Source organism: Grus americana, chromosome 1 (genome assembly GCF_028858705.1).
Source record: "Grus americana isolate bGruAme1 chromosome 1, bGruAme1.mat, whole genome shotgun sequence".
NCBI lineage: Eukaryota > Metazoa > Chordata > Aves > Gruiformes > Gruidae > Grus > Grus americana.
This window is the reverse complement of record NC_072852.1, coordinates 78,702,003-78,723,226: the sequence shown is the minus strand read 5'-3', so window position 1 is coordinate 78,723,226 and position 21,224 is coordinate 78,702,003. Positions and strand designations below refer to the sequence as shown.

General features: G+C 44.1%; 1 protein-coding gene across 4 annotated transcripts in view; it reads right to left on the bottom strand.

The window, feature by feature from the left end:
• Nucleotides 1-11,208: 11,208 nt before the first annotated feature.
• ARHGAP8 (Rho GTPase activating protein 8) overlaps nt 11,209-21,224 on the bottom strand; it is an 85,370-nt gene continuing 75,354 nt past the window's right edge. For all 4 annotated transcript variants that reach the window (XM_054834449.1, XM_054834440.1, XM_054834460.1 and 1 more), the window contains 2 exons: nt 18,564-18,667; nt 11,209-11,884 (listed from right to left, as the gene is read on the bottom strand). In XM_054834449.1, coding sequence (XP_054690424.1) covers nt 11,687-11,884; nt 18,564-18,667 — 302 coding nt within the window. In that variant the 3' untranslated portion in view covers nt 11,209-11,686. The remainder of the gene's footprint in view (nt 11,885-18,563; nt 18,668-21,224) is intronic.

Sequence of the window (21,224 nt, the reverse complement as noted above, 5' to 3'; positions counted from 1 at the left end):
AATTAGTTTATTGGAACTGGCATTGCAAGGGCTGGCTGGCAGCAGAGCAGGGGCAGGTAGGTCACCTGGGGAGGCACACTGAATTTGGGACATTTCCCTTTGAAATCCCCCAGGCTTGTCCTGGCTTGGTTGGCTGGGCTGGTGGCCTCTGTGAAGGCAAAGTCAACGCAACAGCATCATCAGGGAGCATGAAAACAGCATGTGCTCAGAGGAGCAGGAGCTGCTGTGGCTGCACTGAGCATATGCAGCTCTCAACCTGTAAGGAGGTGTTGCTGTGTGGGTACCACTCACTCGTGGCAGCAACTTGCTGAGAAGGTCGTTAGCATGAGTATGCAAAGGTCATGTTATAGACATGCTAGTGCTGGCCTGTCTGTAACTAATTGGGGTCTTCCCAGGAGCAGAAAGGGCTGAGAACAGATGGTTGGATGGCTCCACACGCTTCCCCAGCCAGCGGGCAGAAGGAGGTCTTCCTCTGTCCCTTACTGGAGCTGGGCCACTGGTTCACCCACCCCCCAGCTGCCACAGCCCCTAGGAGATGCCTGAATGGTGGTGGGACTCCCCACAGCTCCAAGGAGAGCCAAGAACACACCACGGGGCTTCACTCTCCTGTATTTTGAAGATGAGGTTGCACGGAGCAGTGGTGGTCACTGGGATAACTCCTCGGCCACCAGCAGCGGTCCAGCTGGGTTGTTTCTTTGCAGTGATGCTATGACAAGGCCACATGGTGACAGCCTGAAGGGTATCAGCCAGGGGCAGGTTGGACAGACCTTATTTCTAAGCTCAGCTAACAGCCTAGAAAAAAATAAAACACAGTCTACAAAAAGAAAAGAAAAAGCGACAGCTCATGTGTTGTCAGGGTATGATAATAATAATTCTAGCAGTGCCACAGACATGCATCTTCAAAGAAAACAGTGCAGAGTAACTGAGTGCTAACCTAAAAGCCCTGTTTTTGGGGCGCTGCGCCCCAGCTTTGGTGGTGCTTCCCAGCAGTGACATCTCCCCACAGCCCTGCTGCTCTAAGCTCATGATGAACATCAGGATTTTTGATTCAGGCAGGATTTAAAGCACCAAGACTGAAGTTGACTCTTGAACTATCAAGACCCATTCGCCAGCTGTTAGTACAGCTGGAGGAACGCGTCAACCTTATTACAACACGACCAACAGAGCACTATGCTCCGGTGCCAGGAGCTGGGGATGCCCAGCCATGTGTTGAAGGAGGTCATGAGAGCTTTATGCTTCTCCTGTAGTGGCCCTGGGCAACACTTGGACCTCTGGGGAAAGCTACAGAAAGGGCATGGACTTGCTTTTCTCTGCCCAGACAGAAACAAATCACTGCTCCCAAATCATCATGATTACACCACAGCTAAAAATAAACATGCCTACTTAAGCCCTGACTTCCTTCTGTGGCTGCAGCGTGATGTGGTCAGCAGATACCAGAGGTCCAAAGACTCCCCAGGGTCACCCTGGGACTGGTGCTGTCGGAGACAGGATCGACCCCAAGGGATTGACTCTTGGTGTAGCACCAAAGCTGCCCTCCACAGAGGTTTCGGCCTGAAAAATGCCTGTTCCAGCCCAGCCAGCCGGCTAGGCACCACAGCCGTGGCGCACACAGATTTTGGCCAGCCAGATGCTCGGTATATCCATAAAGCTTTGCTTCAGTGTTTGTGTCCTGCCCCCTCCCAGGCCCAGGGAGAAATTAAGCATTTAAGCAACATGTGTGGGTGCATGTCTTGTCTTGTAGGTGCTGGCCTGAGCTGCCAGGCTGTTGTTTTATATCTCAGTTGTGCCCATGTAGCAAATATTAAATTCTGGGCATTGAGTTCAGATGCTCCTGGTTGGAGGTGGGATTTGACTCCTGACCGTTGGCTGCCAGCTGGCAGCTGCTGTACACGAGGCTGGGCTGGTGGAGGGACCTTGTGCCATGTGGGCTTCAGAGCTTCTGGTGACTAAAGATGTATGGGGGACATCATCACAGCCTCGCTCTCTCCCCTACAGGATGAGGGGACTGGAGCATCTCTCATATGAGGAAAGGCTGAGAGAGCTGGGTCTGTTTAGCTTGGAGAAGACGGAGAGGGGAATCTCATCAATGCTTACAAATATCTAAAGGGCGGGTGTCAAGAGGATGGGGCCAGACTCTTTTCAGTGGTGCCCAGTGACAGGGCAAGGGGCAACGGGCACAAACTGGAACACAGGAAGTTCCATCTGAACATGAAGAAAAACTTCTTTACTGTGAGGGTGACCGAGCACTGAAACAGGCTGCCCAGAGAGGTTGTGGAGTCTCCTTCTCTGGAGATATTCAAAACCCGCCTGGACGCCATCCTGTGCAACCTGCTCTAGATGATCCTGCTTTAGCAAGGGCATTGGACTAGATGATCTCCAGAAGTCCCTTCCAACTGCTACCAGCCTGCGAATCTGTGATTCTGTGCAGAGAAAACATCTCACCATTTTGCAGCAATCCTTCCCGGACGTGCCGCTGCCGCAGCTCTGAGCACTGCTCCCAGCGCACACCAGAGCCACGGCACCCGGGGCTGCAGGTACAGGCATACAGGTACCGCAGCAGGCAGGCGGTGCCGTGGCCCTGGGAACCAGCAGCAGGCGAGCGGGGGCACCACCAGGCTGAGCCGCCGCCACCGTGCCTCTCGGCAGCCAGCGGAGATGAGAAGGCTGTCAGGGAGGCATCAGCCGCAGCGCTGGAGCCGCTCTCTGAAGTCATCCTGAATTAAAAACTCGTGATAGTTTTCTTTGATAGCTCGTTTTTGATAGCGCAGCCAGAGAAAAAACAGCCACAAAGGGAATTCAATTTTTTAAAAAATAATTAATTTGACTCTCTTTACTAGATGATTTCTGGGTATTTTCAGGTGTCTTTTTAATTTCTCTGCGTACAACATGAAGGAGAAAGTTTTTTGTAAATAAAATGATTGTCAAAGTCCTAGGCGAGGGAAGATGTAGGAATGAAAAATTTCCCAATATGTGCTGATATTAGCTTATCAGACAACCTTGCTCTCCATGGACAAGGAAGGGAGCAAATGGGATGAGACCCAGACAGCACACCTGGTTTAAAGTCCAAGGTTGGCTTCATGAGGAGGAGGTTGGCAGTACCTGTGGTGAAGGCAAGAAGCGGGATGTGCCAGTGTGCAAGGGACCAAATCTGGCACAGCACAGATGGAGGTACCTAACCAGCCGTAGGAAAAAGGTGACGTTTCCCACTCACAGCATTTAGCAAGTATTCACCAGAAATGTGTCCATCCGGGTGCTTTCCCTTTCCCACCTCACCTTCTCCTCTCCTTCAGAAGTCGAGGCAGCCTGGGGCTGTGAGCAGCAAGCACAGCCTATTGCCAGGTTTGGGGCTCTTGCTGGCAGGAAACAGGGCACCAGAAACCTCTTGTGGGTAGACAGAGAAGTTCACTGGCATGAAGGACAGCCAGAAGTGCCTTTGAAAAAGTCCTCTCCCCAGGAGCTGATCATTTGCTCATGATAATCAAATCAACAGCTAATTTACACTTGGCTATACTTGTGTGCACAAAGACAGAAGGAATGTGCCCAAGACAGAAGCATTGGGTGTATAAAAGTGTATGGTACATCTTCTGATACACATCATTAACTTAATGGTGTCTTTTCTTCTGCTGTTCAACTTTGGGACCCCCTAATGGAAAGACCAAAAAAGGTGTGATGCAAGATGTGCGTATGAAGAGCTTGACACACCACATCTAACGTCAACCCACTCGTACTTGACACATAGTCAATTCTTGGATTTGGCAACAGTCAGTTCTAGCAGAGCTGCTTTGGCTGTCTGCTGTTACAGAGAGACACACCGATCCACATACACAGTCTGATGATTGTATTTAAACAGGTTAAGAATGATTTAACGTATGACTGTTGAAATGCTTTCTGTCCAGATCATGTTTAGCCTAAAATCTCCCCAACCCAACCCACTACGATCACGGAGCGCAAGCAGTGTGCGATAGGCGTCAGCTCCAGCTGATTTACCAGGCTAACCAGGAGCAGACACCCAGGGAACCCCACCAAAGCAACCCACTCCTGTGGTACTGCATTTCACTACTGTCGGTGCCTCTTACCCGCCAGCTGATGACTGCTGTGATGGCTTTTCAGGTGGCATTTCTCACGTACAATTTTACTGCATATTATTAAATCTGGTTTGACACACAAGGGTGTTCAAAACAATTATTTGGCCAAAATGCATTTTTCCAGCAGCTGTGATAAGACCGAATTAAAGGGTCATTAAGAGACCGATATCTGGCCTGCTGTAATCTGCCTTGGCCAGCGTGTACTGCTTTGTTTTCACTGTACCTATCGACCAAAACATTGGTTGTTTAGAAGAACCAAAAGGTGCCAGTGCCTCTGGTTAGGTTATCCCCCTGGTTGTGATGTTAGCCAGGTAGCTTTGGTTTCCTTATCAACCCCATCCTTTCCTGCTCTCCCCCCACCCCCACAAGGGGGAGGACCAGCCTCTCCATCTCTGCACTATCCATCGTCTTCAGCGCCTCAGTGCAACGGGGTTTCCTATAGGGAAATCGCTCAATTTCTGCGGCAGCCTCAAACGACTTGTCCTCCAAGATGGTGCTTCGACAGCTGGGTCCCCAGAGATGGCTGTGGATGCAGGACATGCAGCGACTACAGAAAATACAGCCGTCATGCTGGGAGCAGAGTCCTATTAACTTTCAAGTGGTAATTATACAGAGAAGTTGTGATACTGTGACATGCAGAGAATGGGGTGTTTATTGCCTTCTCGGCAGGAGCATGCCGGGTGTCAGGGCTTCTGAGCGAGCTCTACAAAGCCTCTCATTATTTTCATCCTCTCATTTATATTATTTTGTAAAAGCTCTTATTGTGCAGAAGACAGTGATATTATCTTACTGAATTTTAATGTTATTTTATAACGGAATGGATTTGTTTTGTCCTTGTGCCATGGCCACTTACCCATCAGGGCTGGGAGCACACACTCTGGACCCTGGAAAGCTTTTGCTGCAGTATTGCTTGGGAGGGCAGCCGCAAGCCAAAGATAAGAAAAAATATTTATTCAAGCTTCAGAATAGAATGCGGGGATGGGAATTGAATGTAGGTCTGGTAATCCTTCTGCAAAGGTGGAAGTGGTTTGTGATAGTTCGACATCTTGCTTGTGTAGCTGTTTTGCAGCAGCATGAAGTACTCCGTGCAGACAGGACTAACAGGAAAGCATCTGGGGACTAGTGGCTGCTGCTGTTCGGTAGCCCAGTGAGCATGAGGGAGCTCTTAAATGAGAGGGAAAGGGAGGAGGGAAGCAGGTCCTCTCTATGACCCCAACACAGAACAAGGCAGACACCGACATCAGTGCGCGCCTTGCTCAGCTCTGTGCACGCGTTCAGCGTGGAGAGCCACGCAGCCTTACAAGAGGCTGTTTCTATTCTGGGCACGGTTATTAAATACAATATTAGCTTTACTGGACGTCAGCTGTGGCTGCACTTCACGTATGCACTGGTACAGTAGGTTTTTTTTAAAAGATAGAGGCTGATGAGGAAGGCTGGGAGCAGTGGGAAATCTGGAAAGGAAAAGATCTTCCTAACTTCCCCTTCATGAAAACAAGTGTTGGGTTATTACCTATAAAAGCTCAATCTAGTTATCAAACGCGTAACCATCTTTCTGCTTCAGAGATGGGGGAAACATGATTTGGGCAATTTCACTCACTCAAACACCGTAATCTGAAACTCCCCCGCAGAACCAAACCTCTTGCGGTTTCAGTTCAGTTTATCCAGCCACAGAACGGCCGTGAGAATCTCGGACCGTCCCCATCCCCACGAAATGCCGTGGAGGGCACGTGTGTGAGCATGAACACCACCCCCCAACTGATGCAGACCGCTGACGGACTGCAGATGGAGGAGGATATAAATGGCAATAGGCAGAGGATGCAGCTTTGAAGGGGTGGGAAATACATGGCGGGGGGGGGGGGGGAGACAACACTGGCAGGTGAAGCAGGGGGAGAACACATTTCTTTGGAAGCTTTTGAAACAGAAAAACTAATTACCTTGCTACAGCCCTTACTGTTTTTAGAGCTTTGGGTCAAGATATTCTTGGGTGAAGTGTCAAAAATTCACCCATCCGAAGACTCCTCCATGACTGCTGCAGAAATCAGTTCAGATACTAAAGATGATGAAGTTTGGTGCATTTTACAGTTGCTTTTTATTGTCTCATTAATTAAGGGGATAATTTTCATGGCAGAAGAGTAAGAAGCTGTAAACTGCTTTTGTGGACAATTAAAGGTTGAAGTGCAGAAATAATGTGAGAGTACAATTCAGTATTGGGGAACACAATCTATGTAATAGAGAAAAAAAGGCCAAAAGATAGAAATCTTGATTTAATATTAGGCTTGAGGAGGTTGGCATTACCGTCTGGGTTAGCAGTAGCTTAAACGAGTAAGTTTTTGAGGATTGAAGCAAAGGGAAATGAAGCATGTTTCCATGTCGCAGTCCGCATTTGGGTCAGGCAGCAGCTCCAGCCGCTTCCAAGTTAACAGGCGCAAGCCCTGACCCTGCGAGTGACAGGCTCCTGCTCTGGGGACTACAGACGGACTGCCAGCCAGGAAAGCAGTTTCTGCACGATGATTGCACTGTGGAGAAATCAGGGCCGCAGGAAAAAAAAAAAGTAATCTTTAATGATCAGTCAGCTATGTGTGTCATCTCCCCCGGCTCCAGCAGAATTCCCTCCTTACCTCTGGCAATAATTGCAGCGCTGCGTGCGGAAAGGTGACGCCATCTCGGAAGAGACCATGAATGGGAAGCAGCGATGCTCAATTCCCCCGCTCCAGAGCACCGCAGAGGCCGGCAGCACCAGAGCCAGGCCCTGGGCGAGCCTGGGGGGGGGGTCCACAGCTCAGAGGCATGCAGGCAGCTTTCTAGAAGAATTTCACGATTTCTGAAAGAATGGCAAAAAACCTGTGCCTTTTAAGAAAATGCTTTTATTTTTTGTTGAGTTGTCATGTTGCAGCAGAAATATTTTTCCAATCAGTTAATTATTTTTAAGGCTGAACTTCTGCCAGCCATTCTAGAGAGGAACAGCCAGGACAGTAGGGCTGCGGTCCTTCTGTGTGCGATTACCATGGCTTTCCTAACACTACAGGTAACAGACCCCAGTTAGGAAGAAACAGGAAAACTCGCGTATCATTGTGTGTTTGTGTATCTCCAGCTCAGGGAGGCAAACCAAGACTCTTTTCCCTCAGAGTGACAATTCTAGGTATCGCTTTCTAGGTGCTGACATGTCTGCTGTGGAAAAGAGCTTTTTTTCCTGGTTGTAACCCCAGAGAAATCTCATCGGTTAAGGCAGTCCTTTCTCAAGCTTTCCAGTTTGCAAGAAAGAAGACAGCATTTGTAGCTCCTCACTACAATCCTCCACTGCTCCCACATGATGCTGGAGGACACAGGAATCCTTTGCTACATTAGGTGCAACACACCGAAATGGCGTTCCAGGATGTGCACAGATAAAGACAAGAATCCAGCTCTTCAGATGGTGAAAATAAGTATTACTCCACCGAGAAAGGCAGAAGACCTTTCACACGCCAGCCACATGTATCACTTAACACACAATTTACATATTTCTGACAGTCATACCTTTGGCTTCAAGGAGATGTGCCAGCTTAAAGCAGGGTGTGTTTGCTTCTGACTTGTCTTTGTAGGTACAAACATGTTAGAAATGAATAGAGTATGGGCAGGAACGTGACTGGCCAGTAGAGCTTCAACTGACCACGAGCTTCTCAGTTCACAAATTACAGGTGCTGGCAGTACCTCTGACTTTCTCCCCCCACGTCCCAACACCCCCATGGCCACTTGAAAAGTGGGAGTGTTGGCAAACTGACATTTTCCAGGGTTGTGAAGACAAACTATTCAGGAAATGAAGCGGGGGACACACGACTGTACCATCAATCTCATTAAAAGTTCAACTTGCTACCTAAGTACACATTTCACAGGTGAATAAAGTATCTGGGGCTTTTCTATTATTAGTCTCCTTGTGAGCGGATGAATATATTAAAGCTTCTAAGGCTCCGAGAGATTCTGCGATGGATGCCGCTCGAGGAGTGCAGCACGCACAGACGGATCATCTGCACACATGTAAGTGATACTCATTTATGGAAGTTTTTTGTAGGAACTGTAAAGACTCCCCTCGGTTAATGACACTGTTCAATCTTCTTACATTTCTTCATAGATTCAAGGTAGGAAAGTATTCCCTTCCCCCTTCGGTGCTTGTTGCTAGAGGCATCCTGATAATCAGACTAATCTTGGGACCAATTTTCAACTCCTAACAGCTCAGTAAACTAAAATGCTTCGGCAATTTATTCTCTCTATATTGTCAGCTAGGTAACACTTGATTTCTCATTCCATGACTGCACTTTATTGTTTTAAACTGAAATCCAGCATGTGTGTTTCCAACAGATTATCTCCATAATCACTTTCTTTTTGCTATGGAAATGATCTGAAAATTGTTCTTTGATATGAGAGAAAAGTTCACAAGGCCACACTGTACAAAAGCTCAAATCGTGCAATTATCATTTGTAAAGAGAAACTGTTATCAAAGTAACTGCAGGGGACACCTCCAGGACTCCTCTTAGAGTCAGGAAATTTGAAACATATATTTCTCTAACATGAATTTCACTCCAAACCCTTCTGAATAATTCATGAGAGCTGATTTAATGTCATAGTTAAGTCTGGCACTCAGGATGGAGATCGGGGACTTCTGCCGCAGATGGAGGACTTTGCCGGTTCCTTTGGGGTAGGGGAGATCGAGCTGGGGTCTCATCACTAGGAGGGTTCTGCTACCCAGGTACCTCTGATTTGGGAAAGTCCCTTCCCCGTGACGGGCAGGCTTGCAGGGAAAGGCTGGGGTGGAGGTGAGCACCTTCCTTACTTCTGTCTCGGGCTGCCTGCTGGGGAGGCAGGAAGGTAAAGGGGAGCAGGACCCCCATCCCCCTGCCTCAGTCCCCCCTGACCAGTGCTAGTGGCAATCAGAACCAGAACCTCTGCTTTCCTTAAGCGGCATCACATTACCCGCGCTGGCGGATAACAGATGTTATCTGTTCCTTAAAGGAAGAAGGCACCTTGAGAGGAGAAAACGCCATTTTGTTCTTCATTCACTAAGTGAGAGGAGCTATAAATTGCTGGCAAATGGTAGTTTACAAAGCACTACAAGGAAGACCTGCAGTTTGGCATGTAACCAACACCAAAAGAGGGAGTCTGGCTTTAACTATCATCTTGTGTGTCTACAGGCAGGCAAATTAGCTGAAGGGATGCTCGTTGCTTGTACTTTTTACTTGTAAAAGTAACGGGGTCAGAGGCAGCTCTGCCCCAAGGCCTCACTTCACCAGCACGACTGCTGCTGCCAAATTCCCACACTCTCCCAACCCAGGATGAGTTGAAGAACTAAATCTGTGAGGGAGCCCCCTCCCCAGGCTCTGGGGATTTTTTTGAGCAAAGCTGACTTCCACAAACTCAGGATTTCACCCCACAGGGTGCTGGTATGTTACTGCGCTAAAACTATCCAGGACTCATGTTCCCATTACATAGTCCGAAGACTAAATCCTGTTTGATGTTGCCGGATATTTGGAAGAGGACATGGGGAAATGGAAAACAACCATTTTATAGGACTTACCAGCATTTAATCCCAAAGCACTTTTCTAATGTCAGGTGCTCCTTCTTTTTACAGACAGCAAAGCCAACGCATGTGTATTTTGACCAAGGTCAGAGTGTGGCAAAATACCCAGCTTTTGTTAATTCCCAGAGGCCAAATTCCTCCCCTGTCAGAACAGGGTGCTGATGCACAGAACCGTGCTGCCAAGTCGCTGAGCAGTGCTGAGCATAATTGTGTTTGTTCTTCATAATACAGCAAGGTTAGGATGCTGTCACTGATAACTCCGGTGTAAAACTGAGGAGTTGCAATACAAAACTATGACAGTTTTATCCTTGGCAATCTCATTTTGCTGAAATGCAACAACCATGAATACTTGTTAATTGTTCTCTTCGTATTATGCAAGGTTTTTTTATTTAAATAGGAGTCGTAGGTGGTTATTACTTACAGATATTCAAAAGCCAAAAAGTTGTCTTTTGGGGAACTGGGAAAAACACACAACTGTGACATGAGAAGTTGGTCCTAACACATCTTGTTCTAAAGCCTCTGTATTTTCAAATTTTAATCATTGTCTAATGCTATAGATGACACCTACTGGGCAAATGAAGGCCTGGCACATCCAGCATTCCCCGGCCTTCTGAATACGTGGTTATTTCCTGAAAATGCTGACAAGAACGAACCCTCTTTACCCTCTGCAATGAAATTTTGTTGCACCCTTTACACAGGTGTACAAACCCTCAACTCGCTAGAACCTACAGGGTAAAAAGCGTCTCTGTGTTTGCAGAGGAGGGATGCCTAAATTGTCTTCCTGGGACTACTACTTTTACCGAAGTCTAAATAGTCGCTCCGCTTTGCACAGAAGCAGGGAGACCAGAGCATTGGGGAAAATACCACTTAATTTTTTTTTTTTTTACCACTGGTTAATTTTCTTTTGCTTTGCAGGCAGCTATAATGATAACTTCGTTACACCACCCCATTACCAATCAGTGTTAAACAATGAAATAGCAGTGTGTTACAGTTCATCAAATACAAGCGATATTAATAGCATAGTTAGAAAGAAAACACTGAAAATTCTCCCTTTATGTTGGCTAATTATTCACATTGGGACTAATAATAGACTTTCAATGTATAAAAATGGCATTAGGTATATTATCCAAGTTGTTGCTCTTATTGCTTTCTAGAGAAACCGATTTGAAGAGCAAATTTCTATCAACTCAAACCGCAAAAGCATGCAGCCCAAACATTAGGAGTACCCTTCTCAAAGTTAGTCTATATTCCGTATCGTGTACTCACTGATAGAACTCCACCGATGAAAATTCCAAGTATTTAGAGAAAAAAACCCATGAAATTATTGCTCCCCATTTGAACTTACAATAAGAAAAAAACCTGCCACACACTTCGCATGTGCAGCTACAGTGATTAACTGCATATATTAGATATTTGCAAGCATAATTAGTTAGCTGTCTGCACAACTCAAATTACCCAGGAAACACTTTATTCTCCATGGTAATTGCAAACCTGACGTGCCGCAACTGCCCACACCTTTTTTTTGGTAAAACAAGACACTTAAATATATGGAAAAATAGTTTAGAAATGTTAGTATCTTAAAAATTGATTCCATTTTTATTAACTTAATAGGGAAATTTCTAACAAACTTGTATTCAAATAAAAAAAAAATAAAGAATGTACATTCAGGAGTGGTCCAGAACTTAGCTCTGCCCATGCAGAAAATAATGCCACATAGTAAGGTCTCCAGATCCCCAAAGAAATGACAGACTGGCAAGTAGTGTCATGATTTTTGTTAACATACTAGTTTTTGTCAGCTGCTCAAGTTAATAAGGGGATTCACTTTGACCTGTTGGTCTTTGAATGTTCATGTACACATTCTCCCCCATGTGATGAGAATATATGGGGCAGCGTGCTTCTCCCAACATCTTTGGTACTTGGAAATCTATAGAAACTTATCTCTGTATCGAAAGTTTTCTGCACAGGAGAGAGCCCTGAATATAAAGCTCCCACCAGTCGAGGCACAGAGACCTTTCCCTCCCGCAGCCATACTCCATTTTACTGTCTGGGAGCACTAAGGTAAGACCTCACCAGGCACTGTTCGGGAGTTGAATATATTCGTGTAGAAATCTATCAGTAGTTCAGTGAAGAGATTCAGAGGTACCAGAGCACTCAGGGAGGCTGTTCCTTTCGATGGCCAGATCAAATTCAAACCAAAGACACAGGCCAGGCTGGATGCTGTCATTCTGTTATATATGCTCTCCTGTGAAACCTGGAAAAACATAAACATGAATAGGTATATGCAGACATGTGCCCCAGAGAGTGAGAGGCCAGACACCTCCCTGTATTGAGGATGAACACGTGATGGGAGTAGGCCCCGGCCACAGGCATCACTGGCTTCTTAACAGCCTCAGGGCTGACTGTGCAGCCTAGAGCTATGGGTCCACTGGAGTCTGTGTCCCTCAAGTGCAAGATAAGATGTCTGTAAGTCAAGCAAAAAGGCTGAATTGTTTCCTTATGCTAGGAAAATCAATTGTTTTCAATTCTTCTATGTGAAATCTATTGCTATCTCTGCTGGGGGGCAGGGAAGGATAGCACAAGCAAACGGCTATCCCATCTGCTTCAGTACTAAGTCCTCCAGAGAATAAACCTTGAGGACTTCTGAAGTTGTTTGCAAGAGTTTAGAAGGATTTTTTTTTCCTCCCATTGATGCATGAGTTCCTCCACATCCACCCAATTCCTCTGAAGCAATGGAGGTGAAAATGGGCTGGAAGTAAAATTCACAGCACTGAAATCTGTTCTGCACCTGGATGATGTGTCCTACTTCTATCTGTGGATGTGAGCCCAGACCTGGGTAGCAGGAGTATTTTTTTTTTTTCTGTGTGAGCTTGGCAGGGAATTTGTGTGTCTTTTGCTCTCCTGCATTGCATGGCTGGTATCTAAAGCCCAATATGGTCTGGGTGTCCTATCTGGCAACTTCTCTGTTATCGTAAAGAGCCAGCAACCTGAAGGTGCTCTTGATTCCTCCTGACCTAGGTAATTCAGCCAGTTCTTCTCAGGCTGATGGTTGCAGTTGTTGATCAGTAATCTGACTTGGGAAGACCACCCAGTTACAAACTGCGATGTACAGGTTACTCTGAATCTGTTGTCTCAGAACAGAACAAGGAATTATTGGGCAAAATCTCCCATGTATTCTTCCTGCTACAATTTCAAGTGGAATAGGAAAGCAAAAATTCTACTTCTCAGTGTCTCTCCACTTCTGCCTTGCCATAAAGCCTCCTGAAAAGGCAGCTCTGTAGTACTATGAAAAGCCTGAGGGCACTAGATGAAAATGTAAGAAACATTATGATCATGTGAACATTTCTTAGCATATGCATAAACTCTAGTTGCCCTCTGCCCGGTAACACAGGTTTCAATCCCCTCTATCTCCTATAGCGCAGTCCAACCCTTCTCAGTGTTCTACCTAGCAAAAAGTGTATTTGCTCAGCCATGAGGGGATATAATGCCCTTTAGACATGTGCACAAGATGGAATTCTTTTCCTTGGGGGACATGAAGAAGGACTTATGTGCCCAAAACCGTAAAATTTTCTTCCTAACCATATTAATTTTTCCAATAATAGGTACCACTTTTCCCTTCAATCTTTGCCTCAATCTTACCCTTCTGAGACATCAGAGCTACCGTGATGCTACTTCCCCTACAAAGATTAAAGGCTTCAATTGTTTTTAAGGTCATGAAGCAGGGCGGGATAAAGGAAGGAGATACTGGTGCCATAACCACCTTTTCAAAGGATCGACTTCACAACTTGAGAGTAAAAAGTTGTCAGATTAAATGGCAATGCCTGCTTCATGACCTTATGCAAAACCCACATCATTCTCTCTAGAGCACGAACCACGTATAACCTGCTGACCTTCACATACCACTCTCAATGCACTATTTAACTGCAGAGAAAAACCAACAAGCCCATCTTTGTTCATTTAATCTGCTTCAGATGAGATCAGCTCAAACAAGAGTTCATTATACTACAGCAATGTAGCAAAAGCTAAACTACTACCAAAATAAGTGATGAGGGAAAACGATTAGGGCAACGATGAGTAAGTACCCTGTTAACAAGGAGACATAGACCTAGATATTACCCTGAAGGTAGTTGGACAATGAAGCTGGTGTTTGGATACTAATAAATAAAACAAGGTCAAGGACTGCGTTCTGGCCCTTGGGTGAGGTGGCTCATACTGGCTGCATCCACACTGTGTAATGTTGTACATGTGAAACCCCTGTGGGTCGAGGGCAAATTATTTTTTGGTGTTTCTTTCCGTTGACAGTCTCTAAAATAACGTGAGCGCTACAGCCCATCACATTGTGTTTTCTATAGCACAAAACCAAAGATAAGTGCTGTATATCCTAGGGCAGGTACCTTAAGTGTAGACGGGGCAAGTACCCTGTGATGGCCCAGAAGCATCTGGTATAGTACAGGAGGACTGTGGAGGCTGGAAGGAGCCAAACCTGTTGCAGTTGTCTTCCTCTGGTTTTTGGGAGGGCTCCCTGACATGCTCCATCCTACAAGTCGTGTACAGGTGCTGTCTTCAAGTGCTAGTTGAAACACACCCAGCTTAACTAGCTGTGGCTTTCAAAGGCCAATGTTTCAGCTCAAAGCAACACCACTGCGACTTGCTGGTAGAGCTAGATTTATTTTTTCTCTTTAGGCCAACTATTTCAAATAATGTTTCTAACTCCAAGATTAAACTATCTCTTCCCATCCACCACTGCTCTGTGAACATTTCAAGGAGACAGTCAATGTTGAAATGATCAACAAGAATACCCATGACACAGCTTCCCCTCTGAGAGATAAAATCTTTAAGATAAAATGAAACAGCGATTCTATCATCTGAGGCAGAGCTACACTAAGCCTTATGTGTGAGTCATCAACGAGGCTGACACTTAGGAACTCAAGGGAGACGCGGCACGTTGCTTCACACCAAAACACACAGTGATCCCTTCCTCAGCAGATCCAAGAAAAGTATGCAACTGAATCCAACTCTCTCCATGATAATCTTGGCCGGCTCACCAAGAGCTGCAAGCAAGGAGGCCCTGTGACAGCAGTGGTAATGGCTTTATCCGTCCCCAAGGGGATGGGGCTTCACACCATCTCAACCTCCTCACTGCTCCAGTGCCATATTTCTTTCTCAAATGACATAAACACATCCACTTCATCTACACCACCATCGTGCACAGCTGATGTTTTGTTCCAATGCTAGGCCATGTAAGGGCAGCATGCAACCTCTTTATGGGCTATCCCTGTAAATAACTGCACCCCCAAGCTACGTTCTATCTAAGAAATACAAATGACATCTTTAGCATTTGGACTAACCCCTGTGACTCCTCCTTTGATTCCCTCAAAGTTAGTAACCATCATCTCTGTTTCAAATGAGAATGTGCTTGCTCTGTCAATTTGACAAGCTAATAAAAGACAATTCTCCAAGGACCTTGAGACTGTATCTTTGAAGGAATCATCTGAACATCACAGAAAAGTATTACAACAAAGCACTACACAGCTCCAGTTTGTTGAGTTTTTTCCTGCTTTCATTGGAACATGTATAGAAAAATCATTAAGCAATGAAGCCTATGTTGAAAAAAGGACCTCTAGGAAGATAAAACTTGTACATTGCAAAACTCATCTTTGGGAATAAACACTGAAGACTTAGTGCCAAATCAACAAATGCAAAATATACATCTTCACTATCCCAGAATAAACACCCAGCTCCCCCCAGCAAAATTGTCATGATTTGTGGATTACACATACTTTCATCCCAGCACCCTCATGGCTACTGCAGGAGTGAAACCAGACAGCCAATACACTACCTAATGAACTTAAACAGTGAAATACAGGGGGTAGAAACAGCCAATTACCATCATGTTTTAAAAATATAGGGACATCACCACCTCTTTGGTTTCTCAGTGTCCTGGTTTTCAGCTTGGATAAAGTCCATTTTCACACGAAGCTGGAGTGGACACAGCCAGGACAGCTGACCCAAACCAGCCAAAAGGGTATTCAATACCATGACATCACACTCAGTGTATAAGGGGGAAGCTGGCTGGGGAGGAGGGATCGCTGCTCGGGGCTGGGCTGGGCATCAGGTTCTGGTTAGTGAGCAAATTGCATTGTGTATCACCCACTTTGTATATTATAAGTACCGTTGTTGTTGCTTTCCTCTCCCTTTGCTGTCCCAGTAACCTGTCCTTATCCCAACCAACGAGTTTTAACTTTTTCTTCCAATTCTGCTCCCCATGCCAGCGATGTGGGGAGGACTGAGCGAGCAGTGGTGTGGTGCTTAGCTACCAGCTGGGGCTGAAGAACAACACTCAGTTGCAATGCTGGAAGAAACTCCACAAAACATTTGGAAAAGAAAATTACTAGATATTAGAACATCCCCACAAACTGACTGGAAATATAAGTCTCTATCCCCCACGTTCAGCTACCTTGCAAATGTGCCAACTGCTTGTATCTGCTCCATTAGGCTTAGTCATCTAATCCTTCCCAACACGCCCTGTCATCTCCAGCCACCCCCAAGCTTTGCTGGTGCTAATTATACTTTTCAATTGGACAAGCGACTGGGACAAAACATTAATTCAGAGCAATTTTTTTCCAGCTTGTACTTGGCTTTAAATTTGCTGCTTCAATTACAGATCTGAAGCGTAGCTCGTGGGCCCCAAAACCTTGTCCATTTTTTCTAGTTGGTCCAAGTTTGACATTTTGAATTTGTTTTCCCTCTTCCTCCTGGTTGCCCAATTCTGCCTAGGGACTTCAGTCCACCGCAGCTCCAAGAGGACCCTGCAAATCCCTCTCTAGCAGCCAGATGCACTGCAAAGTGGAGATGGGCGGCTTATACCTTTCACAGCACGCTGGGCTCATTACTGGCAAAATCACTGCTAATCTAAGGTTAAAGGATTTGGACCTATTTTTGAAATTCAAGTCTGTTACTTCTGTAGGAGTTGCACTGTCTTGCTGTAGCACCCTTGGACTAGAAGGAGCTGTTTCATTAAGTAAGGGGGCTGAGACTGCAGAGAAAATAGGGATTTTTTTTTCTTTCTTCCACAAGCCTGTATCAAACTTGAGTGTTCAAAGCCTGTACCTAGTGATTACAATTCATCCCACTTCATGAAATTACCACAAGTACCTCTTGCACTACTCAAGGCTGAGAATTAAATTGCCTCTTATATGTAAGAAGGTTGATGCTTGCAGGTAAAAACTAGGATTATTGGTAGAGTGCTCTGTTAAAGTTTGAATTGTGGCAGCTTGTGCAGCACACCGATCTGCAGTGAATAGAAATCTCTAGCTCCTAGATTGTTTCACGTTCCCTTGACCTTTCCAAATGCAAATATTCCCTGAGACATTAAGGATGAAAAGCCATGGATCAGCAAAAATTGCAGATCTGAGCACTAGCATCAACTTGATGCTGTGCTTTACATAACAAGGCATAGTCAAAAATAATGCTATGTGCTGTTGCCCAATTACAGAAAACACTATGTAGTACTTTTGCACACCTCATTAACACCTCAAGTGCTCGGCTCTTAAGAAGTGTGTTGAGATGGTGCATCTATTATTGGAACAAAGTCACTTACACATTTCATAACACTGAGGAGAGATATCGGTTGCTAAAATAATAGCAAATGACATGAGGATTTCCTTAATAGCATTAGAGTTCAGCTAAGCAACATTAAACAAACGTGCGGGTATTACAGGAACCCTGCAAGTGCTGTCTGAGTAAGGGTCATATCAATGCATTTCCTTTAATGTTGCTTTTCTGTAGTGTTTTGATAGAAAAAGGGATTAAATGTACTTATTCCTGAAATATGCTACAAGCTGGAATATGGCAAACATGATTGTAACCCAAGAACAGTTACTGAGGGCTAACTCCTCCACTGGTGAAAATCCGCATCATTCCACATATATGATTGCTTTGGTGGGCTCTTAGGACTTCTGAAGGCTAGATCACTTTAATTAGCTGTCAGCTACACCATGATCCTCAATTTTAGGCACCTGGGTTTGAAAAATGCAATCTGGAAAAGGCAATGCATTGGATAAGGGAGAAGGAAGAGGAATTTACACTCCTATTACTGTCTTTTCCTGGCAACCAAAAGATGTCACTAGGCTAACTGTAGAACTATTTGTAATAGATGTTCCCCAAACTCTCACACTTGTAGGGTTTCCAAAAATGGGTTAAAAAAAATCAGCAAATCAAAAAGTAGGACAAAATATTTCATTTATCCTGAAGCATAGCAAAAACGCTTGCAAAATGGCACAGTTGAAGTTTTTCATTTAACACTGTAGTAAATTACAGGATGAAAGGCTATTTTAAACAGGAAAATGTTATTTGCAAGATTTAATATAAAATATTTTGTTGATTGTTGTTTTAAAGCTCATTAATATTTCTATCATTTTCTAAAATGGCACTAACTTATTTGGTTTTTTAGTTGTTCAAGATTTATACTTTGGAGAAAAAAGGCGATTTCACCTAGTTTTTCTGCGGCACTGAAAATTACACAACCACTATTTTCAGGCTTTTTTTCACTCCAAAATAGGAAAAAAACACAAAACTAAATCAATAAAACCCACACATTTGTGAATGTGGAGTTGGGGAAGTAGGGGGGAAACAAGACTTTTAAATATTCCAGTACAGGCACGGTTCCATTTAAATTTACACAGTAGTTTTCTTTACATCTAAAGAATTTCATGGTGAAGGGATGGCCAGACCATTGTTTAGCACTGACTTTTATTAGAATTGGAGGGTTCTGCATTCTGAGTTCACTCCATTGGCACGTACTGCACCACCACCTCACCACACTTTTTAAATTCTTCAGTTTTATTTTCCGTGGAGATTTCAATGTTGAATTAACAAGAACAGATTTAGAAAGAAAAGACTGGTGCTACTTTAGAAATTTTGCCTATACTCACCATATGGAGAAAGCATATCAGATATTTCAGAACAACATAATTCTGTTCAGGAAGTCCTTGAATGATTTGCTTACATCTGGTCACTCGTAAACTGCTCTCCACACCTGCAATATCAAAGTCAGTCTTAGCTCCAAAACATCAAAATATTACCAAGAAATAATACCTTATTTATATCTGCTGGAATTACTTTAGATATCCATCTGTAAAACTGACAAAAAATTCAACTCTACTAACCTCCAAGACCACAGTAACAGTTAGGGTTATCCCTTTGAATGACCCTATCATATTTTGTATCGTCATATATCTGGCTAAGACTGACTTTCAGAGTATTTTCTCGATTCAGTGAAATAGCCAAAATAATTTCTTTGCTAGAAAGGACTTGCAAAGGTCTTGATTTGAATCCCATTATCTCTCCACGCACTGAATCCAGACATCTACTTTTTATGCTCTGTTTTTATTCTTGCTGAGACATAGTCCTGCCCAAAATGCTCTTTTGGCACTCTACTAACTTTAAAAACACTTTCGTGATTCTGCAGGAATCTCTTCTGTCTTGGCAAAAAATTATGAGATGGCCACTTGGGTGGGTAAGAATTTTCTAGAGATGAACCTAAGCAGGTTTATGAACTCACTTCTACAGATGGGCAAAAGCAGAACTGGACCCCAAACTCCTTGCATCATCTAGACATTCTGGGTGACAATTACAGTAACACTAGATAATACTTCAAATACTCTTCCAAGTGATTCCCCCCCCCCTCCCTTCCCGGAATATTGTAATTATTCTAGTACTGGAAGTTTAACACCAATTTGGAGAAAGGTCTGATGATTACAATCACACCTGACCAGCCCATTTGTGCTGATTTTTTTCTGCCTTTGTTGCATTTCTCTCTCCCTCTCCCTGACAGAGTTAGAGGCATGCATAAGTATGTGTGCACAAAATTCCAGCATGTTAAACGTTCCCTTAAGCTCTGGATTAAGTACATGAAGCTGTACTGTGGTGAGCAGTGTCGACATTTTTTCTACTGCAAAGCTACTAGTTCCCGCAGGACATGATAATCTGAATCCCAAGAATTTTTTTGTTAAGAGATGTAATAGATACATGACACACTGTTCTGGTGTCTTCCAGAAGACAGAACGGGAATTTTCAAATCATCCCAAGACAGCTGTCTGCAATCACACCTCTTCAAAGCTCCCTTCTGCACTGTATTCACAGAGAATATGCCTTTGCTGCAGTCCAGCTTGGCTATCAAGCTTAAGATCTTTTAAAATCAGGATTTCACCACAGCATCAAGAAAAGATAGTGGACATGACACTGCATAACAAGAAAGCCCAAGGACAATTTCTCTTAAACTCCACTTTTCAACATATTTTGACAACATTTAAAACAACAGTAAACAAAAATAACGTGGAATGAACATTTCACAGGTGTTTTGCCCAGCAAAACCTCCCAGTGTTCCTAGGACAATGCATTGCTCTCAGACTCTTTTTAGACTTGTTCTCATTTTTCACTTAGCTCTATCACAAAGTAATATCATGTCCAGAAAGTCAGCACAAGATTCATCCGCTAAAAATTAGCATTTATATATCCTTTTTCCAAATTTCCCCTATTCTTTCCAGTTCTGAGTGACTACCCTTAGTCCCTCCATTTCTACCATTTCTGCGAACAGACCTGTTTTTCTCAATGCCCTGAGGTATTTAACATGTGGACAGATGAATCCTTGATTTGATCTACAGACTTGCAAATAGCAAAACAGTACAGAACTTCAGGGGATTCCGAACATGACCTGATTTAAGTTTTTTAATGGAAATACACGAATAAACTTAATGACATGAAACAGTATGCGCAGATGCTAGCGATGGGCACAGTTTAAGCATTTTACCTAGAATTTACCCAGTATATCTAGGTAGAGTAAACTTGCTGTACTTCTGCACTTTACAAACATGTTGCCATTGAGATTTATCCTCAACCTGAATTATATTAGTGACCTACCCCAACAGCAACAGTCATGATAGCGCTGATAACCCACACTTCGCAACAGCATCAGCCCACGGTTACCAGAGGTATGCTAACAGACTCTGTTGGAAGCCATACTCCACTATAATATACATAATTTCCTCAAAAAGCACATTTTGGAAAAATGTGTGCTTGTGACTTGTTACTGGAAGCTTTACTAGCTCCCTGCTAGCTTGACTGTAGCCTGAGTGGCAAAATACCAGTCTCTAAAAGTACTGGGTACTAAATCTCAGGTATTCTGGGATCTCAGATATTCAAACCCCATCTATTAGGCCTTGCTAGCATTGTAAAATTCTAGTTCCTGACAAAGGCCATGTAATTAAAGTTTTATAATTCATAGTTTCATGTGGTGCCAGATTTTAAATAATCAAAGTCTTCTCTTCCCATGGCTTTAGATTCTTTCTTCCCAATATGTTATGCCATGGGAATAGTTCCAATAAAAACAATCCCCTCCACCTGAAAAAAAAAAAGGAACGAAAAGGAAAGAAACATACAAATGACTGACTCAATTTTGTTCCCACCATTCTGCCAAGGCTGCTGCTAAAAGTAAAGCTGCTTTAACATAACTTGTATCACTGAGACTGACTCAGTGCTGTGCCATGACATAAAACCAGAGCCCTGACAGTGACAAGTCTGATCTAATTCTTAAT